The following is a 24,264-nucleotide window of genomic DNA, read 5'->3' as shown; positions in this document are numbered from 1 at the left end:
AGAAATGTCCGTTTGCTGTTTCAGCACATGAACCGATTTAGTGAATGAAACAGTCATGTTGAACAGAAACATTCACCGTCAAACGGATGGACACGGGCCGTGTGGTCCCCGTGTAGTCAAGCGGTCATATTATTGTATTATTGTAGGGTCTTTGCTTTACAATATAAAGTGCGTTGAGGAAACTGTTGTTGTGGTTTGGTCCTGTATAAGTAAAACTGCACCGAACTGCTCCCTCGGGTTTTCTGACCGGGAATGAGTCCAGTGGTGCCGCACGCAGCTGCTCTCGGTCCTCCCTCCCTCCCTGCTCTGCTCCTCCTCGTTGTACCGCTCACCGGTGAAACACAGTGGGCCGGACTGAGAGGGCGAGAGAGAGAGGCAGAGAGAGAGAGAGAGAGAGGCTGTGCCTACGACGCTGTGCCGGTGCACCACGGGGTACGCATTCAAACTGACCAGCGCGTCTCTGTGGCAGCGCAGACACTCCTCTCTCCACACCATCCAACACTGAGCAGCCTCACTGCGACTGAAGCTGGTAGGTAGACTCCTATTTATTTTACAGCTCTGTTTACAATGCATGAGACAGCGGAGCAGAGATTTGCCCCGAACCCGCATACCGCGGCATATTCTCGGGTTAATCTCAGCCCTGATGCCAACATTTCCACTCACCCGGCTTCGGTTGCAGAGAGCTTTATATATATATATATATATATATATATATATATATATATATATATATATATATATATATATATATATATATATATATATATATACGTCCCCAGATGTCGCGTTTTCCAGCGGAGCTCACCGGAACGCTCTTATAGTCGTTCATACTTCACCACAGCACCGCATCCAAAGGGCAGTTCAGACTGAAAAGAAGGCTGATAGCGGAGCTTCCAGGCTCCACGTGTGAGAAGCAGACAGCTGGTGCAGCCTGTGGACCAAACGGCTGAAAAGTTTCATTAGAAGTCAGTTACTCGGTGTGAGTGCACGGACACCTCTGCAAAACGCGCACGAGGGCGATAATCACAGACGCACTTTGAACTTTTCACCTGATTTCTAATTAAAGTTTCTGCCTGCAAAACGCTTTGCTGAGACAAAGTGAGCAGGAGCGAATTAAAGGTGAAAAACGCCGCATTAAAAGAGAAGTTAATCGGCACAGAAATCTTTGTGGATGTTATTCTCTTGTATTTTTCAGCCTTGGATAGGAAATTTCTTTCAGCCGTCACCAAATTTCACAGAGCCGTGACTCCAAATCAGACCAAGACTATCTCCAGGCTACGCATAAAACAGATAACTGTAATTCAGCGACACACTCAGATGCACTTTAATTTTCTCTGTGTGTCCATACGTAGCAGGAAACGGGCGAATAAGCAGGGAGGATCGGCACACGGTCTAATGTGACGGTCGCTGTTAAATATGACAATGTCCCCATGAGGAGAGCGCATCAATCAGACGTTTCTGCATTTATCAGCCGCTCCACTTACACTAGTGAACACTGATGGATTCGTGTGAGCGCTGCAGGGCTTCTCTTCTCTTCTCTTCTCTTCTCTTCTCTTCTCTTCTCTTCTCTTCTCTTCTCTTCTCTTCTCTTCTCTTCTCTCCAATTATCAAATAGACTAGGGGCCCATACAGTGGAGATAATAAAAGCATTGTAATTCTGTTATGAATTCAAACAATGACAAACAAATTGAGCCAGAAAAATAGTAAATAGCACTTGTATCTATTTTCACAGTCAACTCATCAATTCCTGTAAACTGTGATCTTCACTGCAGACAGTATTAGTCTTGTCACCAGAAGTCTTGACCCCCATTTTTAATCAGACGACGTTGTCATAACTCAGATGATCTAAAGGCACTTTTGCAGAGAACACAAAAATCACGAGCTAATGAGTTTTGGCTGCAGGAAATGTTTTTTTCTGTTTGGACAGAGTCTGTGAGTGAAAACTTGTGAACGTGTAAAACAGATTGTGTGGGCTCGAGTGTGCACGAGTCCTTCTTCTTTCTTGACCCCCCATCTTACAAAATACAGGAGTTCCTTTGTTAGGCTGTGTGACCGGTTTCTTCTCTGCAGTGTGTGCTGAAAAACAGCATTACACTCACATGAGGTTCAGTACACTTTAAAGCACAGATACATTTTGGGGTAATGCTCCTGAGGTAAAGTACGCAATCAATTTAAACTTAGAATTATTTAAGGAATTCATGAAATTCATTTACAGCTTTTATTTTGGAATGTTTTAAACAAGATTTTGAATTGGACATTACAGAGAGAGGTGGCGGATATGATCTCTGTGAAATTTACAGGAGCTAGTCTGTTAAAATTCAGCACAATGAAGCAAAAGACAACATAAATGTACACAATTAGAAATCGTGAAAAAATGGCACCCATTATTTCTTAAAGTAACAGTAATCCACTGATGGTTTTCTGTACACCCATAAAAACAGGGACACACATTCAGGCTAAAAAAGAACAATACTGCAACAGTGGAGTGAAGACTGCTTTTATTGCTTTCCTGCTTTCCTAGATATGCTTGTATGTTGATGTTAGCATGTTTCCATCAGACATCCACCTTTTTCACACATAAGTTAAATGTTGCTGGGAGCTGGTAAAATGCAGCGGAAGAAAAGAGGATTTTCCGGTGGCAGAAACACTCGCTTTAAAATAACAAAGGACGAGACTCTATGAGAAACATTTTCAGAGACAAACAGGCTGTCCACACAGAAGTTGTCTCCAACATGTTGTCAGTCTCGCGGATGTCTGATGGAACAGATGTACATTAATTTTAATCAATACGGCTGTCTCACTGGCATGTAAATGTTTAAGCCTGCGCTCAGATTGAATTTAGTGCTGTGTGAACAAACTCAGCCATTTTATTCATTTAATGAAACCAAAAGTCCCGTTTAAAAGAAACTAAACCAAAAACGTTGAGGTTTTCATGCAGCAGAGCATGTCATACCGAATGCAAATAGGTGCATGTAAGCTCACCTTCCTGGTAAATTACTTTGTAATTGGAAAACTGTCTGAGTAAAAGACAACGTTCTTTCCTTACGATAGCTTTCCAGAGCTGTACAGTCCCGTCTCTGTCATCGCTCAATTACTCGTCACACTGATACCAGCAGGCGCGCACCATTTCAGCGCCTTACACTCTTTTAATTTCAGTGTGAATGCCCTCAACTACTGTGATTGTGCATTCAGCGGAGCACGTACGAACCCACTGTGGGCCAACATTTCCAGTGTAGGTACAGATGCTTCTTCTAACACGCTTTCATATTTAAATGAAAAGCAAAATGAATTTGTTAAGCTATGTGTCAGATATAGTTTTGTTTCAGCGTTCAGAAACCACCCTACATTTCAGAGATTACTGAGCTGCTGATAGCACCAACATCAAATAATAGCAGCTAAGGTTGAGCCATAATATTGAGATAATGGTGGCATTTATTACCATAATATGATTCAGTGACACTGGTAATAATATCTTAAAGTAATGAATGAATTGCTGGTTAAAAGCAGCCAATCCCAACACATCCTTGTGTCTGAACAGTGCAATAGGTCGACTGCAAATTACTTTCAAATAACATATGCAAAAATAGAAAACATGGGGTAAATTAGGTCAGGAGATTGAAGGTGATTTTTTCTGACAGGTAGCACACTACAGACAGGTTTCAGTACTGGAAGTAGTCCCTCGGCTTGGATGAGGTGCAGCCTGTGTAGAAAATGCAGAGAAAACACACATGACACCTGCTTACCTGCAATATTCTTACATGGACTCACTTGGAAGTCATGCACACTTTGTATTAAAGAGCTGTAACCTGTCAATCTGCTCAAGCTGGAGAATTATGTCGCTGTTCAGTTCAGGGCTCAACGCAACATGTGGAATCAATATGCTGTATTTGGCTGCAGACTAGCTGGTGTAGCGCCCCCATCAGGTCGTAAGAGATCTTTAGAGGAGGTGACGTGGTATAAGAGCATCATAGTTGACCTTTGGCAGAGAAATCCAATCCAGGCCTGTATCCTGTGACTTATAACACTCAGCCTCTGTTTGGTTAGATTTTGACACCAAAATTATTTGATTTTGTCACAAATAAATCACAACTTGTGTTAATATTTACTCTCCACCACGTAGTGCTTAGCAGTGAAATAAATCCTGATCCGTCTTTCTGGAAAGATTTAGGAAATGCAGTTATTTTCACAACTGCAAGAGTTCACCTAGATCACCACGGGTTGCTTAAATCCCTTAATCGATCGATCATATTATTTATTTATTATTTATTAGCAATGGATTAAACCCTTTTCTTTAGACAGAATCGAAAACGAGTAAAATAAGGGCGGAGGGCGAGCACAGGCTGATGTTAGCTGTATATTCAGTCGTCGACTACGTGATTTCGACAGCTGCGTCTGAGCCCAGTGTGTTACAGTCTCAGCATCTGCTAATACATTCCTGTCTGACACTAGCAGTGTGAGGGATTGTCACTGTCACATTTATAACAACAGAAGCACATTAAAATATGCATGCGCAGGCCTTCATACACATCAACCTGCGAATGCGCACATGTGCTGCACACACTCCTGAAACACATCCACCGACCACCATGCTGGGATTTGCCCGTGACAAACAACCGGGGTGTGAAGTGTGTATCTGTCGCGTCAGCGAATGAGGAATCGAGATGGCACGCCGACATCGTGCGGCAGTCCAGACGGACTCTGCCAAAGCAGCCTGTCCCCAAATTATCACCTCCGTCTTCCAGCATCTCCGTCATCTCAGCACCTCTCAGCGGCTCTGCGCTCTCCCAGCAGTCGTCAGAGCCTCTGAAAAATGAGCTGCAGAGTTAAATCTGAGCTTTAATGGGCGACACACACAGGGAGGTCTCACACGTCAGGGATGGGCAGTGAAAGGAAATGATCAGTTCACTTCATTGTTGAAAAGAAAAACTCGAATGAAAAGAACAATGTAGCACACGAAAAACCTAAAGAGCATTTTTAATTTAATTTAGAACACACATTTGTGCCCAAACACACGTTTGTCATTTAGCTTCTCACTGAACTGGGTAATTCAGTTCGTTCTTTATAACCTAGGCTAACAGATATACTTAAACCTTTACATGTAGACACTGCTGTGATGTTTGTGCGTGCCTCGTGTCAGAATTGTGCTTTTTATCATCCATGGTTGTAGTGTAACTGTGATTTAGTCTATTTTAAGGTAACTGCAATCTTACTTTAATAGTTATTATTTTTACCCTATTAAAAAATAAAATAAATCATATTCATAAGACACAGTACAGGTCTGTATTTAGTGACAGTGTTATCCCTGCCAGGAGGTGCAGTTGGTATCCAGTATTGTGTATAACACAGCAGTTGCTCTGAGCCATTTAAGTTCAGTGTAGCCGGCCAGCTGAGCTCAGGTACTGTTCACTGTGCCCATTAAACGGTCCGTTGTGATTTAAACCTAGTCTAAATCAGTAGGTCCAACTCCTGTTCCACCACCTGCTTTAGTCATGGAGAGTTTTTTGGGACCCCACAGACACAAAGAGGCAGTGTCACTGCTAACTGTGCCATTATTCCACAGTGTCCTTGGATAGCAAACACTTGTTTGCTGCTGTGCTAATGTTCCACGGCACATTTTGTTTAAATATTTGATAACTGCAATGATTCTTTTTTCAGTTATTCAAATAAGGGTTCTCCTGCAAATACGTCATACGCCAAATTGCAGCTCTGCTCTTTTGCATTCTTTGCAGGTGCAGAAGAAGAATGTGATGCTGTCTCCTCAGGTCACTGGGACTGTGTGTGCACCAAGGGTTTGAACTCGTCAGGACATTTCCCAGCAGCCTCTCATAAGGCAGGGACAATCCACCCACTGCCCTAAAGCAAAAACAACCAGCAGCTACAACTTTGCACTCCTCCATTTGCTTTGGTCCCTAGCACCATGGCCTTCACCCTGTCAGAGATCATGGCCGCAAGGCGGCAGCAGTCGCAGGCTCAGTCACATTCACAGCGAGGCAACAGGACTGCTGTGGAGGTGGATGAGTACAGCACCAACCCCACTCAGGCTTTCACCTTCTACAATATCAACCAGGGACGCTTCCAGCCGCCTCACGTTCACATGTGAGTAGATGGAAATGTAGCTGCTGGTAATCATGGAGCATCCTGCTGTCATTGAGAGTTGGAGCTCATAAACATTTGTTGATATCTTTGTTTGGTTATCTTTTAAATTGCACTAACACACTGTATAACAGAAATGTAGAGATAATGATTTATAGTTCTGAGTGTTGCAGCTACTTCTTGATCAGCAGCAGTTGCCACATAAAGTATATGTCTGGACTGAGCTCTGTTTGTTAGGTTTTCAGGAGACTAATAATAGGGTTAATAATAATAATAATGATAATGTATTAACCTTTAATACTTTTGAAATGATTAATGTCAAATAAATACAAACTGTCTGCCGTTGCTCAGATACCTGACACTGATTTTTAATCTACATCTTTAAACTGTTTTGACCGTTTGCATCTCGTGTGCTCCTGGAACGATGCATGTAAATTAATAACATTCCTTTCTTTGCATTTATGAAGCTTCTTCATCTGTTGCCATGGCTACAGCTATTTGTTGTAATGCCAACTTGAGACTTCCACATCAGCAGAGTGATTTATTTTGCTTTTTTCCCTCGAAAAACTGAAAATAAATTGCACAATACATTTTTAAGGAATAAATTGCAAAAAATTACTTTTGAATTTTCTTGCAATTGTTTTATAGTTCAGGCTCTAAAATAACATGCAAGAAATAGTTACTGGAATTTTACATAATGTAATAATTTTATTTATTTAAAATGTAAAATAAAATTCAATATTTAAAGTTTAAATAAATTATTTACATTACGCAATATTTTGCAAAAAATAAAAGCCTTCCAAGTGTTCACTTTATATGTAATGTGAGTCTGTGCAGACGCAGACTGGAAGTCAGTCATTCCTGCCACAAAGGGTCTTTGTAGTTTATGCTAAGCTAGTACTGATCAACCAGCAACCTGCGAGGCTGCAGTGCAGAAATGCCAAAAACAGTGCAGGTGTTGCAGCTCCTCTAATGGCCACTTGTGGCTTGCTCAAAGTTATTATTGTTATTATCTGACACATGATATCACCCACTGTGTCGCTACAGCCCATCCAAGGATATTTAGTTAGTGAAATCTGAGGATTTTATCAGTCTGTAGCTTAGCATTGATCAGCATGCTTTTGTGACTGTGCATAGTGAGTGTAGCTTGATAACCACGCTTGCAAGGCTGAGATGGTTGCACTCAACCACGTAGTCAGTATATTGTCACTTCTGGCTCCAAAAAATCAACATGGCAGCAGCCACGGAGCCAGAAGAGTCATGTCATCTGTGAGACGAAATCCCATTGGCCTGTACTGGGAGGCTTTTATAACATAGTTCCAGATTGTCTCTTTGTAGATTGTAGGCTAGTTTTCTACTTTGAATCCAAAAAGGATGATATGCATTTATAACTTCATGAAAAACAAACCATGCATATGTGAACTTATTCTACAATAAGCTCACTTTTTATCCTTCTCCCTAAAATGTAAAGCAATTTGGAGTCTCTGTCAGTACTGCTGATTATTTATATGAATAACATTAATTATGAACTTCAACTAAAAAAGTTCAAAATATAAACACATAATTCATACTCATATTTTGTCTTCAGACACAGATGATCCAGTAAAGCATAAAGATATGAATGTTTTAATAAGACTGAATTGAATTTCTGCTACACTTCAATATCTGGCTAGCGGTGCCATTTAATTATAGTATTAAATTACATCATTAAAGCTGTTCAATAAATGAGTAGACTCTGTAACATGTTCTACGTTGTGAATCACGGTCAGGTTAGACGTAATCTCCTAAAGCTAAGAAGCCGTGCACCGAACACTTCTTTCATAACAAGAGCATCAAACCGCAGGATGTTGCAGACAGCTGCGTAACTGCAATTCCAACCAAGTAAATAAGAAGCTTCAGATCGCGCCTTTGTAAGGAATTGTCAGTGATCAGGTTTTGAACATATGTAGGATGTTTCTGTGGGGCTCTTGTGAAATCTGAAGCTCTGAATCCCTTTTTCTCCCCTTGTTTATATTTAATGGTAGTTTTCATTCAGGTGTGATTTCCACTGTTTCAAGATGCAGCAGTAAGTGGCAATAAATGGCACTCTTGAGTATGTAGCTTATAAATGTCAAGATATGGTTTCTTGTTTTTTAACATTGGGGCTTCAAAGACAATAGCAGTTACTTTTTGACCACACAGATCAAGTATTATATAGTAATGTCAAAAGCTGACATTATTAAACGGCAAATCAAGGCTAAAAATGATTTGAAACGCCACATCTAAAACTCTAATATATTACTTATAGAAGCAACTAAAGGGGGTGGGGTGATTCGATCAAACCAAAATCTTCCTCTTTTGCATCAACTCAGCCCACCTTGCTTGGAGGAAGAGACGTGAGCATGACCCAAACACCTTCTCTGCAGTCAAACATGGGGGTAGGCATATGTATTAGGGTACAGGACGACTTCACTGCATTTAGGGGCCGAGAACCTTCCCTCAGCCAGAACACTGAAGGTGGGTCGTGGATGGCTCTTAAGGTCTACTGGTCTAGCCAGTCTCCAGACTTCAGTCCGACAGAAAATCTGTGGAAGGAGCTGCGTCTTTGAGTTGTAAAGCAACATCTAAGAAACCTAAAGGGCTTGGAAAGTTTGGAGTCCCTCCTGAAATGTATGCAAATCTAGTGATTTCTCCATCATGTACCAAATCACATTTTCCTTGGGGATCAAATACTTATTTCAGTGACATGCTCATTCAAGCTTTATGTAATGTGTGTGTTTTGTCTCTCTCTTCCTCCCATAAACCTTTGACAGCCTCTCTTGTAGTTTTAATGACGGGTATTTCAGTATATATCAATAAAGCTGCGGCCTGCCGACCTGGGTGTTTCTGCGTAGCTGCACAGGCAAAAATCCCCCTCACTAACTTCTGATGCATATCCAGACATTGTTCTATAAACAGGGCTACAATACGACAGAAACTGCTCAGTCCAAGGGTTCCTCCTCCCAGCATGTTGTCAAACCAGCACATTAACACTCTAATACCCCCCTTTAGCTACCTTAGATCAGGCTATTTATAGCATGACTATAACTGACCTCAATTCTGCTTGTTCAATTTCTAGCTGTGGCAGCTTGTGCAATTAAGTCACTCAGTCTATTTCTGAGCTTTAGTTCAACTTTAGGCTATTATATAAAATCACAGAGTCTTTCGAACAGTCATGTGAAGAAGAGATCCTGTGGAGCTCAGTCACTTTACATCATCTTACATTTCAGTCCCATCAGTTGTGCTATATTTTCTATGAACCCTCTTTTGTATTTTATTACTTCGTGACTCATTTCTTGCTGGTTGTCTTATGTGCATGTGTATCTGCTTCCCTCGTCGCCTCATCTTTTTCTGTCTCTAGTGGTATGGGTGGAGGAGGAGGAGGAAGTAGGGCTGGGTGTTAAGGTACCTGGAGGAAAGCTCACTTAAGTGGGCCATGGTTATTCACCAGCTCTCCTTCTCCCCCCCAGAGACCCCATGGATCTGCACACTCACTGGAAATCCCACAGGACTCTGCTCTTTTCTATATTTGTGCTTTATTCTTTTTCTATCTCTGCACATTTCTTTTTCTGCTTCTGTGCGTACCGTGCTTTTATTGTGGCCTCTCCCTCCTCCTTTGTGCTGTCTCTTGTTTCCCCATCTGCCTCAGTCTGTGGGGATGATTTTCTGTTGGATACTAATTCTAACTTTTTTCATTGTCAGCCTCTTACCACAGAGACTTTACGTATAGCATTGTTGTCCCTTCTGCTGTATTGTTTCAGTACAGCAAAAGCTGCAGTGGCCCCGTTTCGCATCCTCACTCCCTGCTTTCTTGTCCTCTGTTCCTTTTCTTGTCTCAGGGTTGACCCAATGCCTCACGACACTCCAAAGCCACCGGGCTACACACGCTTTGTGTGCATCTCGGACACACACTCCCGCACTGATGCCATCCAGATGCCGTACGGGGATGTGTTCATCCATGCTGGAGACTTCACCGAACTGGGACTGCCCTCCGAGGTCAAGAAGTTCAACGACTGGCTAGGTTAGCAGTTCTATGTGTTTAGCTGTCTTCCGTGACCCCCTTGTGATCTTGATCCTAATCAAGAAGAACTAAAAAGTTCTCAGAGAGTATTTTAATGCTGATGCAGGAAACTCTCTTTTTAAAAACAGCTTCCACTTGTTTTTGGAGCATTAACTCAAAGTCAGAAACTTCCCTAATATTGCTGACCATTTTCCCGCACACATTTTTAAAGCAGTTTGCATCCTTTCTGCATAGATTTGAGTTTCTTTTTGTTGAATTTAAAGATTAGTGATTTGAGTCAGCTTATAAAAAACCTCGAGTTTCTCGGACATGTCACAAGAAAACAGGAAGCCAAAAACAAAAACTTTGGTAAAAGTATAAAGTAAAGTGAGCGTTCAATGCGCTGAACATGAAGTGTCTTTGAGCCAGTTTTAGACTGTACTGAAAACAACCATTAAACTAAAACGTATGCTGTGCTTTGGGAAACTGATCGCTGTAATATACAAGAATCCCACATGTGATTTGTGGCAAACATGCAAAACCCACAATATAGTGCGATGTGGCACAAAGTGAGTCTGGTTTGTGTTACACTCCTCTCGTTTCTTACAGAGGTTGCACAGACAGTTTGAACGTACCCTTCGAACCAGCCTGGTTCTTTCACAGTTTCTCCAACAGCACAGAAAACAGGAACCTGAATCAACCTTTAATATTCCACATTTTACTCAAAATGTTATTACGCAGCAACGACCTGATACAACTTAATAACTGATACTGTTTAACTTAACGAATCTCGATGGGTCACCCCAAACAGTATAACATCCCCTCGTACTGCACACCAGCTTTTCACACATGGGATCCACATAGATCCATTCTTTGCGCTGCCATCCCTTTCCTTTCACTCTTCTTGCTATCCTTCTGTCACAAATCACTCTTGACGCTCATCTCCACCCACTCCACTGCACCCTCTTCTTCACTTGTGCATTGCCTGTTGCTTTGGGCTGTTGACCCCTGGTATTTAAACTCATCTACCTTCACTACCTCTACTCCATGCAGCATCGCCTGTCCTCCTCAGTCTCACTTTCCTTCCTCTTCCAGCTCTCCTCCACTTTCTCCCTACTCTCACAATGTCGACTCAAAACATCCACGGTAACTCCAGCCTGGTCTCATCTGTCAGCAAATAAGAAGGGGCTCAGATTCCTGATGTAATGCCTGCAGAACCTTCCCTGTCACTCCTGACACTCTGTGTCACTCTGTAATCTGTAGATCCACATGGACAAACTCAAACTCCTTTTCTATGCTTCTCAACCAAACGTTGCATCTGTAGTGCTCATACTCAGCCTGAAAGCGTACTGCTGCTCCCTGATTGTCAGCTCTGTCCTTAACCTACATTCTACAACTCTTCACCATAACTTCTATGGCTCATCGGTCTCATCGCTCTATATTTACTACAGTCTGCACTTTTTAAACAAATTGGTACAATACTCTTGTTCACCATTCCTAAGGCTTCCCTACTCTCTTCAAGATCTTTCAAGATTGTTTTATCTCTTCTTTACTGCCTTCTCTCCTAGACGTTACCAGGTGACCTGTCTGGGATGACAGGTCTGCCTATACTGCCTTTTTTCCGCTGATCTGTCTTCTTTTGGATACTTTTCGGTACTTCCTAATTCCACAACCAAATCTCAGTGTTTGTAGCTCAGGAGCAAGTCCTCTATTAATTGGAAGGTTAGTGGCTCAGTCCCTGGAGGCTCCACTTGACTGCATGCTAAAGTATCCTCAGGATATACTGAACTCCAAGCTGCTCTCTGGTGTGTTCAGAGCCTGAATGTTAGAGACAATGCACTTCGGTATAGAACAGAAGAGCTTGTATGAATGGGTGTGAATGAGGCATGTTGCATGAAGTGCTTTGAGTGCTGCGGTAAAGTATAAGAACAAGCCTACGGTTTGTCCTTTGTTGTCTTTCCAGAGGATACACCAAACACCTTCTGGCAGCTTCCCTCACCACTTCAGCTGTTCTTACCACCCGAAGCCTTTCTCGACTCCTCCCTGTACTCTCTGAGACATTCTTCCACAACTCCCAACATGTAATCTTTGCCTCACCCTTTATTTACTTACTCTCCTCGACTTCCAGAGCCAACCCAACGATCTTCCATTTTTCTTGTCGGCACCATACCTACCCAACACTTCCTCGTCTCTTCTGTTGTCCAATGAAGTCTGCTCCACCCACCACTCTCTCTCTCCTGGGGACACTTTAAAGAATTCCTCTTTCTTTTCTAACTAACGTCCAGCCTGTGGGGGATAAACACCAACAACATTCACCTCTTCAGCCTCCAGCTTCAAATTCATGATCCTGTCTGATCCTCTCTTTGCCTTCACAACTTATATGTGCTCATTCTCTCCATCATATCAGCCAGCTCTCTCCCTTCACCAGTCATAGGCCTTTACTTGCACCTCCACACTGCAGCCTTTCCTTCTCTTTATCTGCGTCAGAACACACGTTCCTCTTCCTTTGTCTTTGGCCAACAGCAGCACAGTTTCCACCGGCATCCTGTTGAACGACGGCACCAGAGGCGGTCGTTGTTAACCAACCGATCTGATACGGAAATCTCATTCTTGATAATCTGCATGTTTGATTGGGTAAAGACTTTATGCCACATTCCTGACACAACTCTCCCCAGTTCTGCAGGCTTGGTACCAGTGTTAGGAGGACACTGGCTTGTCTGTGTGTGGAGTCCTGTCAGCCTGCCATCTCAAAACAAATACAAATAATGTTGTTTTCTATCAAAAGGTTGTTTTTATTAAACATTACTGAAACATATCCTCACACACAACAAATTTGAGCTGCCTGAAATTTGTTTTCACTCTCTCACTCTTTAGTGCAGCCTGTAACGTACCATTAGGGGTGGGGAAAAAATCGATACTGTGTAGTATCGTGATATTTTGTTTGCTAATAATGTATCGATACAGGGACGGCAGAAATCGATATTTTGTTACAAAAAAAAGGTTTTGTGGACTCTGACTTCAGAGCATGTTGATCCTTTTTCTGAGCAAGAATCCTGACATTCCTTCACTGTCCAAATGTGTTTAACTTTTTTTTGGCAGCAATAAACATGACAGTTTACTTATTTTAATTTAAGACATGTTTTATTTTAATTAAGTTTAAAACTTTTTTATTTAATGTAAAATTATTTTGTTTTAATTTACTTTCAAATTCTTCAGTTGCTGAAGGGGCTGCATAGTTTTCATATTGCATAGTTCAGAATAGTTATAATTGTACCAGATGGTTGCATTCAGTTCAGTGGGACTAGACTGTAATACAAACCATTCAAGTTTGTCAACAATAAAACTGAAATGAGAGAAAGACTGAGTGTGAGACTTTGATATTAGATAAAATGAATATTGATAAAGTTTAACTTTATGGACAGAATCTGAATATCGCAAAATATTTAAGAAAATTGCAATAATATCGTATCGTGGGATGTATGGTGATTCCCACCTCTACGTACCATGTTCCCTTAATATTACATAAACAACGTTTATTAATAATTAGTGACTCTTGTTTATATTTCTCTCCTTCCTGTCTGTTAATGGAGTTGTTGGAGTAGGTGTTTTGTTCCTGACGGGTTTTTGACTCTAAACCAACTTTTCAACCTTCTTCTTGTCTGTTGCTGCTGTAGGTGCAGCAGATACAAACTGCAGCAGAACGGACGCTCAGCCACGTAAAGAGCTTCATATTGTTTTGTAGTGGTTTCAAATGACTTAGTGATCATTTACATATCACGATTAAAGCATCCGTATTATGAAAGTCTATAAAAGTTGTTGTGAAAAAACAGGAGGTTTAGTGCCGACGGCAGAGTGAGTGATCTCCTAACTGCAGCTGCTCTTATTCCCCTCCATGGACCCAAGCGTCCGAGCAGTGAGCGAAGTCTCAGGTTGGTGCTGATGTCAGACCAGCTCCTTCAAAGGCAGCTCTGCCATCATTGGTGTTAATCTGTTAAGTTCCCCAAACCTGTTGTTTTTAATGGCTTAGAACTTATTTATCAACAATAATCTGTAAATTATTTATTAATAATAATTAACTTTATTATTTATTAACGTTTTATGCTTTGTCAGCGCCATGTAAATCAAATACTCATGAAAGTTAAGTTTAGTTGGCAAAGAAATTCCTGCCGTGCGTCCTTATATTCTTACACCCTTTGTTAAGAAGAAAGTAAAGGAGCCTTTAGAGAATTCAGACTTGTTTTCTTTGACTTTTGCTCTGCTGGAAGCTTCTTATCTCTGTACTGACTAAGGAGCGCGTGTAAGTCTTATCATCGCCACGTGAAATCTGTTGAAACAGGAAGAAGTAACCTCGCACGAAGCTGAGCAACAGCGGAAAAAAAAAGTTCAGTGTTCGAATCTACAGAAAAGGCAGAACAGTTCCTGCTATCGCTGCCTTCATCGTCGTCATCGACACCTTTCCCCGGTGAAAATCACGCCAGGAAAAGGTGCGTGCCTGATGGCGGGTGCGTGTAAAGCTGTCTGAAGGAGGGAAGCAGACAGTAGAGGGAGATAAGGGGAGAACTTGTTGTCCTTCGCCTCCTTCCTCGCTCACACACTGTGGGGAGCGCGAGATGTAAATCCGCTAGCCTGCACTCCAGCGGTGAGAGAGGCGACGTAAGAGACGGGAAAGAAAAGATAAACTGAGCCAAATGCGCCTGCTGCTGCCTCTGAAGTCAGTCTTTCCTCTCTCCATCCCTTCCTGCTCCGCTCTCCCATTATTTCCTTCTCCTCTGCAACCCCGCCACCTTCTCTCCACTGCTGATATAAATATTTATAATGTGGCTATTCCTATTCTTTCTGTCCTTTTCATTCCCTCCTGTTCCCTGTCTCTGTCACACGGATGTTCTGTAGATGAATGTAACTCCTGCTGTTTAGTGTGTGCTGAACAGATTTGCTGGGAGATCAGGTTTAGCGTATTGATTTGGAAAGAGTGTCTGTACAAACTTCGGTCAGGTGTTACCATCTGCTCCCAAACTTTCTGCTCTTTCATCTTTTCCTCTCCTATCAATCTTTGCTTTTTTCTCCCCCATTATTTGTCTTGTTCCTTTCCCTCTTCCCCCTTCTCTATCCTCCTTACCTCCCTTTCTGGTTCCACTCCTTTCTCTCCAGCTCTTATTTTTCTCAGCTCTTATTTTTAGCAGGAAGTCAGTTGGCTCTTGGGGCCGCTGGCAGCCATTCAAGGCTTTCTCAGAGATGGCAAATGTTGCAGGAGAGGAGAGGAGAGGAAATTCATGCAGGGAAAGTGGTGGGAAGGTAAGGGGATGACAGGGAAGGAGAACGCGGAGGTTTAAAAATAATAGGGAGCAGAGCAAAGTGCCCATGTGTCTCCCCAGAGGGATACTGCCTTACTTTGGTAAACTCGCAGCTCATGGACCTGATGCCACACTTTTATTGTCGTGGTGATCCATCCTGTCAGTCAGTATATAAAGGATCTAATGCTTCATCTCATTTACCTTTATTTATTTATGTCTTGATTTATTCATTTATATTTCTCAGGGCTTATTAGTGTAGCAGAAGCCACCAAACACTCTTTGGTACTGTGCCCACATCCATCACAGGATGTGCAACGCTTGAGCAAAGTCATTGTTGCTTTTGCAGCAAATATTCTGACCTGCCTCAGTCAGATCTTCACATTTTTCTGCAAATTCAAATTGTAACCCTTGAACAGAGTAATCTGCTCTCCACAAAAGCCCACAGCTTTACCTCTGACTTCACTAAATAAACACTTTGAGTTCATGTATTGTACAAGCTCTACATTCTGCATCAGTGTTGCTTTTTGTAAGACTCACATCATCTCTTATAAATGTCTGTTTTAACATCATTAGCGCACATGTACGTACATACGTACATTTTAAAAATAAATAAAAGTCTTCAAAAGTCTGCTAAATAAATACAGCGAAGTTGTGATTTCTCCAAAACTGGAACAAACTGTGAGCCAAACTCTGATGCTGCTCACAGACTGGGCTGGATGTGGCCCAGAACCAGAACTCTTTACTGGATCATAACTATTGCTTTAGTAATGTGTGGATCAGTGTTTCAGCTGATGATGAGTTTAATAATTTATCATTCTATAGCATCTATGTCTATAATATATTGTCTTCATCTATAATATCCAGGAATTTATATTTATAAATAGTACATAAATATAGTAGCATATACAATGTCAAATATTTGCCTAAAGGATGATTAGCGGTTGAGGCACCAACATTAATAAAAAAAAAAGTGGGTCCAAGTCCAACAGACTTACTTTACTTTACATGTACTCGAGTACAGTTCAGTAAAGTTACCCCATGGCCTCGTCTGCTCATGCACCTGGTGCTGAATGACTAATGATGCTGTTCCTAACTGACATAACTACATATACATATACTTTTAATGTTAAATCCTGTGCAAACATCACACTGAGCGCTAAATAAGAGTCAGTCCATTTACCATGAACTAAAATTCTCCTGACAAAATGAATGCACAACTATTGGTCACTCTGTTTTTTATGCAAGCACAATGTGCATGCTGAAGAGCACTGATTAATAAAAAAGGACACGTTTAAGTGGAGCTGAAAAGCCACATTGGGCAGCTTTTCAACTGGACTGCTGTGGGCGGAGATGTTTGCAAGGAACAGGTGAGAGGAGCGAGTGAATAAATTGGGGAAAGTAAAAAAAAGGTTAGAGAGGGTGAGAGGCAGACCTGGAGCTTGTGAGCAGCGCACTTCAGTCCAATTGTCTCCAATAATGGTCTCTTTGATCAGGCTTTCAGCGCTAAGCCGTGCCTGCGAACACGTGCGCCGTAGCAACGATCCACGTGGATTTCGTAAGCTGAGGCAACCCTAAGTGTTTGCGTGTTTGTTTGTGTGCGCTGCCCTCGCTGTAGGCTTGAGTGGCATTTTTATTCATGCCATGTGATAACGGGATCTGGCAGAGCAGAGCGGGAATGTACTGCAGTGAGTGTCGAGTGTTTAAATATGGATCTCCTCTTGCTTTGGTGTCGACTCTGGGTCAAGAGAGGAGCAGCTTTAATTCTTAAAGGCTTTGTTCTCACTCTTTCTTTCCTTCTGTCTGCTTTTTCCTGATTGACATCAGTGACTCTCTTACACTTCCTTCAGATTCACCGTAGCAAAACACCGTCCAGTTGACTCACAGCGCTTTAATAGTTCTACACATATGCAGGTTGCATAAAAAATTATGAAATGTCCTCTTTTTAAAATTCGTCTGAGGTAAAAAAAACAAAACATTAATCAGTTCGTACTCATTCCACCTTTTATGCACACCTCGGGTCTTTTGTAACCTGGGACTACATTACAGCCTGTTAAATTTATTCATCTCATTAAGTTGAGCACATGGCTTCTGGTATTCTTCAAATTACTGTGCTGCTAATGCTCTGATATCATTAATGTTTTTAATGTAATTGTTTTTTTTTAAAATTTTGTTTCACGCCACTATTTAGCCATCAGTGCATTTTTCATCCCGTTATATCGCTGCTTTGTCTGTGTTCATATATATGAATATATCAGCTTGTTTTATTAGCTCGTTGATACCACAGCTGTTCACCACAATAACCCTTGAAATGCACGGGACAGAGGTAGCAGTGCCGCTTCAAAAACAGCAGGAGCATTTCAGAAGTGCTAAATATAAAGTGCGGTAAAGAAGTTTCCTAATCACAGACTCTTGCATCAGGCTGAAGGAGCAGGAACAGGCAGCCAGCAAGCTTTTCTACAGTTCACCTGTTTATGCTTCATGGTGAAGCAGCATAGAGCAGATGAGACAGCCACCTGCTGAGACTAAGGTGAAGCAAACTTTGTTTGTGCTTTATAAATGAGGTCTGACACGCCCTCGTGCAGATACAAGACAGTGAAGCTCAGATGATGATGTGCAAAGAGGAGATGTGATAACCATTTGCTTCAATGTTACCATTCAACATCTCACCGGCCACGTCTTTGCCTCCATCTGTGGTTGGACTGAAAAGGAGGGTCGGTGGGAACAAAAACAAACAAACTGGGATGAAAGTCCTTCATGACTGGAAGGACCTGCAGAGATGGGCAATAACACAGTGAGATGTTATCGGCTTTTTTTATTAGATGCATTTTTAGGTAGTGCTTCTTTAAAAATGTATCTTTACTCTTATTAGACTGTACAAAGAGAAATAACCCAAGTCTTCATCCTGCTGCTGCCTCAGGAGCGCTGGATTTGTGCCCCCCCGACTCCAGATTGCGAGGTCCACAGCCTTTAGCATCTTTGTTACAGCTCTTAATTTAGCGCCTGCTCTATCTGTTCCCCTTTACTGCTGAATAATAGATAAGCGACGACCATGATGCGATTGCCGTGTCGGCACTTTAAATGCAAGTGTGTGTGTTTTATTTGCCTGGCAGAGCGAGAGGGTGTCTGCTGCTCTGCACCTGCCTCTGCTTGCCTGGGTGTGTTTTATTTTTATGCCCCTTCATCTCCAACCTTTGTCAGGTGTTGAACTCCTCAACCCTTTCACCTCCCCGCTGGATCTCTTCTTTACCGCCTCTGCTGCCCTCGTTCGTCTCTTAGCTTTCTCTCTTTAGCTCTCTAACAGCGAGGTTATTAAACTTTCATAGCTGCTGCCTTTTTCTGGTCTGCTCTTCTCTCTTCCTTCACTGTTCATTCAATCCTTATTTTGCCACATTTCTCACCTTTCCTTTGTCTTTTTTTCACCTCTTTTTCTACGTGTGTTTACTCAGCAGTGAGTGCTGCTGGAGGAGATCATAATGAAGAGGTTTGACACTCTTATTGAGAAACTCAACAGAATTTCACGTGACTGTAAATTTAGGCAAACCTTTTCCCATCTGTCCCTCGCTGCTTTTATATCAGGGAGGGAAGAAGATGCAGTAGAATGCGCATCTTTTTCTTTCAAATAAGTTTCTTTTTTCCCTCTTCGAGTTCAGATAGTAAACCCTCGGTGGATATTTCTCATGAAATGATGGAAGTCTTTCTCATCATTTCCTAATTCTCTTTTTCCCTTTCACTGTTTTTTATCAGTGTTTGTAATTCGTCGTATGCAAACTGTTGCTAAATCTGTCATTAGTCCTCTCTGTCAAGCCGACAGCAAACCAACTGTTACAGGGTTAAATCTGTAACATCATCGATCTGGATTTTCACCGACTGTAGATGGTGATGTTTAGCTCGAAGCAAAGCCTTGGCTAGATACAGCCTCTAGACGTGTTTGCATGGCTATGGTCTCATATGCTCTAAATCAGTGTTTTCCAACCTTTTGGGGCCACAGCACATATTTCACATTAGAAAAATCACACGGCACACCACTAAACAAAAATGTCACGAAAAGCACATTGATCATTTTTCCTGCGTACCCTGTATAGCAGAATTGGCTTGGTTTGTCCCCAGTATACCTCTTTTGCGTTCTTGTGACCACTACTCATGCTAGGGCCTTCATCTGGCTCGGAGTTTTCTCCAGGACCAGGTCAGACTGACTGCTTTCAAATATTGATCCATTGCTATTACACACTGCATGCCAATTATGTCATTTCTTTTTCGTCTTCTTCTGTTTTATTGGCAGTTGGCAACCCATTTAATTAGAGCAGTTAGTTGTACTACCCACTAGTGGAAGAGAATGTAATTGATCTGCCCGATACTCATGTCGGTCACTTAGCGTACTAATCAGGTGGAACCAGAGGATCTTCCACGGCACACCTGATCATTTCTCACGGCACATCTATGTGCCGCGGCTCAGTGGTCTTGAAACACTGCTCTAAATGGATGCTGATGGTTCGGGCATGGCACCAGGATGTCTCCTAAATGATGTGTTTTGGGCATGTCCTGTCACACTGCCACACCTGAAGGGCTGGGTGTGTCTGGTTGAACTGCTTTGGGAACTCAGTAAACAGAAAATGTGCACTTTTTTGTGCAGCATTTTATAAAACAGGGAGTTGTGCTTCACAGTTGACAGTGACAGTGGAAAAAACCTCCAGCAGAGCCAGGCTCATGAGTGTCAGCCACCGGTCGCTACCAGTTGGGATTGAGCACGCCATTGTAAGAGTACTCAAATAGGCCTGGTGTTAACAAGCTGTTCATCAGAGAAGGACAGTTCGTGTTCTCATCCAAGGTTTAAATATGACGTTACATAAACCTTGGTACTAAAGCACAATGGCCTGGAACTACCTTCAGAGCATTCCCTGCTAGTCGATGTGGTCTGATGATGTAGCGGCTTTGACGAGAACAATAAAGGTACAACAGCACAGTGTACAAGTGATGTTGTTTAGCATCAGCTAAATTTGGCATCAGTAGAAATAAAACGAAACAGATATGGGACATATGGCGAGTAGCCAGTGGTTTTATTCATCAGCATTCGTCGGAAAAACCCACGTTGCTTATTCTGAAAGTTGCAGCTTAATCTTCAGCCACATTATCCTGGAGGCAATTTTGTAACACTGAACATGGAAGCGGAGCAGACAGGATGAAAGAGACAGAGATGGAGTGTCGGAGAGTGAAAGAGAAGAGACAGACCACCTACGAGGCCGCTTGATGATGCGCTGGATCCGTCTTTGTCGCTGCTTTTATGTGTCTTTGCTCGTGTGTGTGTGTGTGTGTGTAATGCATTATGTTCAGCGAGGACATTGTGAAGTGTTAGGAGGTGCTGCTGTACTCAGATAAAATGTGTGTTTTGGATGCGCGGCGCAGTAGGTGGTGTTTGTGTATGCCGTCTCATAATTGCTGGCTGTCTTTGTTTTGCGTCTGCTTGTACGACTGTGTGTGTACATGTTTGTGAGTGTGTGGGGATATGCAGCAGAGTGTGGGCGGTGATTTAAATGAAATGAGTATTAAGTTTAAGCTGAGGTGGGAAGGCAGAAGTCTTCCTGCCATCATCCAATTCTACCTTGTTGCATGTTCGTCCCTTACTCACCTCTCTTTACCTTCCCTGTTTCTTTCTTTTATGTCACTGACTACTTTGTTTCCTCTGACTCGTATCGCACACACACACACACACACACGCACACGCGTGCGCGCACAGACGCTGTAAAGGAATTACAACTGATCCAGGCTGAGTCTTCAGCTTGTTTGTCTTTGAACATCATTGCTGTTGCCTCTGAAGCTTCCCTTTGAATTATTGGAATTCTGTTTATGCACACACACAGAAAGGCTGGCTGAAACTGCACAGTCTGGCTGTTATCTCTCTATAATTTATACATAAAGAAGACATATATATATAAACACACAGGCTATTGACAGAGATTGGTATGCAGGTGTAATCCTGGTTGATTACACCTTGGAATTTTAAGAGAATTCCATTGCTACAACCATGGCAGATACGCCAAGAAATAAGAGCAGTAAGACAATCAGAGATGGTGCAAAAAGGCCAATAAAAATCTATACAGGAACCACAAACGCCCAAAATGCTGGTACCAAGCCATAAAAACAGAACAATAAAACTGAGATTTGTAGTATTACGATTACATCTTTAATACATCGTCTATTCACGCTTTTCCACTTTATTTTACTTTCAGAGGGATGTAACTTTTATACAATATACAATACAGTGACAGTATCTGATACCACATACATTAGATATTTTACGTTTATGGTACAAGAGTCCAACACAATCTGCCAATTTGTGCTTATCCGATTACTGCTTTCAATAAAACATTGACAGAAACCTCCCAGCATTATAAAGCCTTTTTTTTTACCTCAATTAATTCTGACAGAGAAGTTAATTATATCAAAACCATTATTAAAAGTAGCAATACAAGAAAGATATAAAACTCCATCACACGAGCTATTGTTGTTGGCCTGCTCATGGAGCTGTGGCTGAGTGGGCTAAGGTGCTGGATTTAGGCTCCAGGCATTTTGATGGCGTGGGTTTCAGTCCCCTCTATTTCCAAAAATACTTAACTTTTTACACTTTTTGAGTGGGGGTCTCAAGCTCGATTCCCACCCACTATCCAGTAAGGGTCCTGGCTAGACCCTCCCCATGCTAAAAAAAACCCCAAGCCAGTCTGCAGCCTGTATAAATAAAGGTTGTTTGTTGAGCTCGGGGGGGGAATATTATTATGAAAAATGAAAACAGGAATGATGGTTACATGTTTAGCCCAGCAGTTATCAGATCAGGTTTTTGCAGAACATAGACTGTATATTAATAATGGACACAGTATCCTGATCTAAAAACCTGTATTCGTCTTGTTCTAAAAAGATCTCAGGTTGTATAAAATTCATAGGAAAATGGCCTTCAACTGCTTTGTGGTGTGAGCTTTGTTCACTGGGGCTCAGTAAACCACAATGAATATAAAATATTGTGTCTGTTTTATAAATTATGGTTCCCATTAATGTCAGAAATTAGGATAAACTAGGATATGCTTATTAAAACCTTGTCAATCACAAATCAATAACCAGTGAGCTAACCACTTGTGACTGACATACTGTCCTTCTTTCCTTAGTATCTTGTGAGGCATCCACTATATTGGACCACACCCTGACATTTTCAGTCCTGATACTCTATATGCTTTGTGGCGTGATACTGATAAGATGATATTATCTCCACTTATAATTTATAATAGTGTAGTGTTAAACCATCATTACCAGATGCTTTTAGGTGGTCTCCTCTTGGATCACTAGAGTACTTATAAAAGCTTTAGGTAGGCTAATCTCAGCATTAAAGGTGTGAATGTAGCTACTCTGATGTCACCCATTAGTTATGAATTTTACAACGTTCAAATTTTGGCACCCTAACAGTGTAATTTTGTGATATTTGGGTGGTTGGGACACAGATGAATTTGTCAGCTAAGGCTAGAAAGCTTGGTTAGCTAGCAGTAGACAGCTGTACCACAAAAAGATCATATTATAATTCAGCCCAGTAGCTACAGCGTCCTGTTGTTTGTACACCTATCAATCAAAGTACCATATATTTCGTTGTTGCAGTATATGAATGACTAACCTCGTATTGTGGATGGATTATCTCAGTTGTTCAACTGACTGAAGTTTGGTCCGTTTACAGCATCCTGCCATGCGATTGCATTTGTCTCTAACCATCAGGAACCCTCACGTTAACTTTTATCGAGTGGAAAAAAAAGTTAGCGTTCATCCTGCAGCTTCACTGTGTTTATGTTATGCTAATATACAACAATCGTTTTGCACATCATTATATACCAGCTAGCCCAACTTCAGTAACCCTACAAACGTCACTGCTGTTTAGTTTCCTGTCTTCATTTATGTTGGAAGTGATAGCAGAGCTGTACGTTTGAATTTTTTCAGAAATCTCTCAGTCAGAACATGCTATATCATGTTTAGGTGGAAGCTAGCGAGCTAACTTCCTGCTAACTTCTAACTCCGTTAAATGTAATAAATTCTGTTTTCATGGATGCCTGGATGTTAAACTTAATTGTTACACCTGGTAAAACAGCAGCTGATCATTGTATTAAAGATGAAAGAATTTAGACAGTTTGTAACTCTCAGTGATGCTGCAGTGTTCGTTTGACTTTGGGACCCGAAACGGACGGAGTTTAGGACCCAGATTACTCCGCGAGGCTCCTGTCTAAGGTAGGTAGTGCGGCTTCGTAGCTTACCAAAGTCGTACTAAAACATTTTGGACAGATTTTTGAGCGCCTTGTACCATATAAAATCGGTTCGAGGTCAGTAAGCACAACCAGAATTCCTACATGAGGCGCACCGGATTATAAGGCGCGCTGTTGATTTTTAAGAAAATTAAAGGGTTTTAAGTGCGCCGATACGATACGATAGTCAGACTTGCTCTGGATTCTTTAGTAGTTAATGAACTTAGACGTGTACGAGCTTTGGAAACTGGAGTGGCTGTTTCTTGTTAGCTAACTGTCTTGTTCTGTTACCATGCTTAGTACTTCATTGATGAGCCAAATATTAAAAATACTGACCTGTTTTGGGGCAGATCACGCCATTAGTGTTAACGTTGTGGCAGACAGGCGCATTTTTAGCTCCCAGGAAGAAAGAGATGAGGTGAAATATCCTCCCTTAAAGATGCGTGTTTTAAAGCCTATAAATGCAAAAAGAGGCAATTAAAAAATATGACACAATAACACAGAAAAAACGTTCTCACTATAGTAACCTCACATCCAGTCAATGACATTCAACAAAAAAAATATGAGACTTATATAAGGTGTTTTAGCTACACAAGGC

General features: G+C 41.7%; 1 protein-coding gene across 1 annotated transcript in view; it reads left to right on the top strand.

Moving 5' to 3' along the window:
• Positions 1-396: 396 nt before the first annotated feature.
• mpped1 (metallophosphoesterase domain containing 1) overlaps positions 397-24,264 on the top strand; it is a 94,623-nt gene continuing 70,755 nt past the window's right edge. The window contains exons 1-3 of the mRNA XM_080887558.1: positions 397-529; positions 5,730-6,096; positions 9,951-10,132. Of these exons, the coding sequence (XP_080743684.1) occupies positions 5,918-6,096; positions 9,951-10,132 (361 nt within the window). The 5' untranslated portion in view covers positions 397-529; positions 5,730-5,917. The remainder of the gene's footprint in view (positions 530-5,729; positions 6,097-9,950; positions 10,133-24,264) is intronic.

This window comes from Rhamphochromis sp. 'chilingali', assembly GCF_963969265.1.
Source record: "Rhamphochromis sp. 'chilingali' genome assembly, chromosome: 7".
NCBI classification, from domain to species: Eukaryota; Metazoa; Chordata; class Actinopteri; order Cichliformes; family Cichlidae; genus Rhamphochromis; species Rhamphochromis sp. 'chilingali'.
The sequence above is the reverse complement of the archived record's forward strand: the minus strand, read 5'-3'. Positions and strand labels throughout refer to the sequence as shown.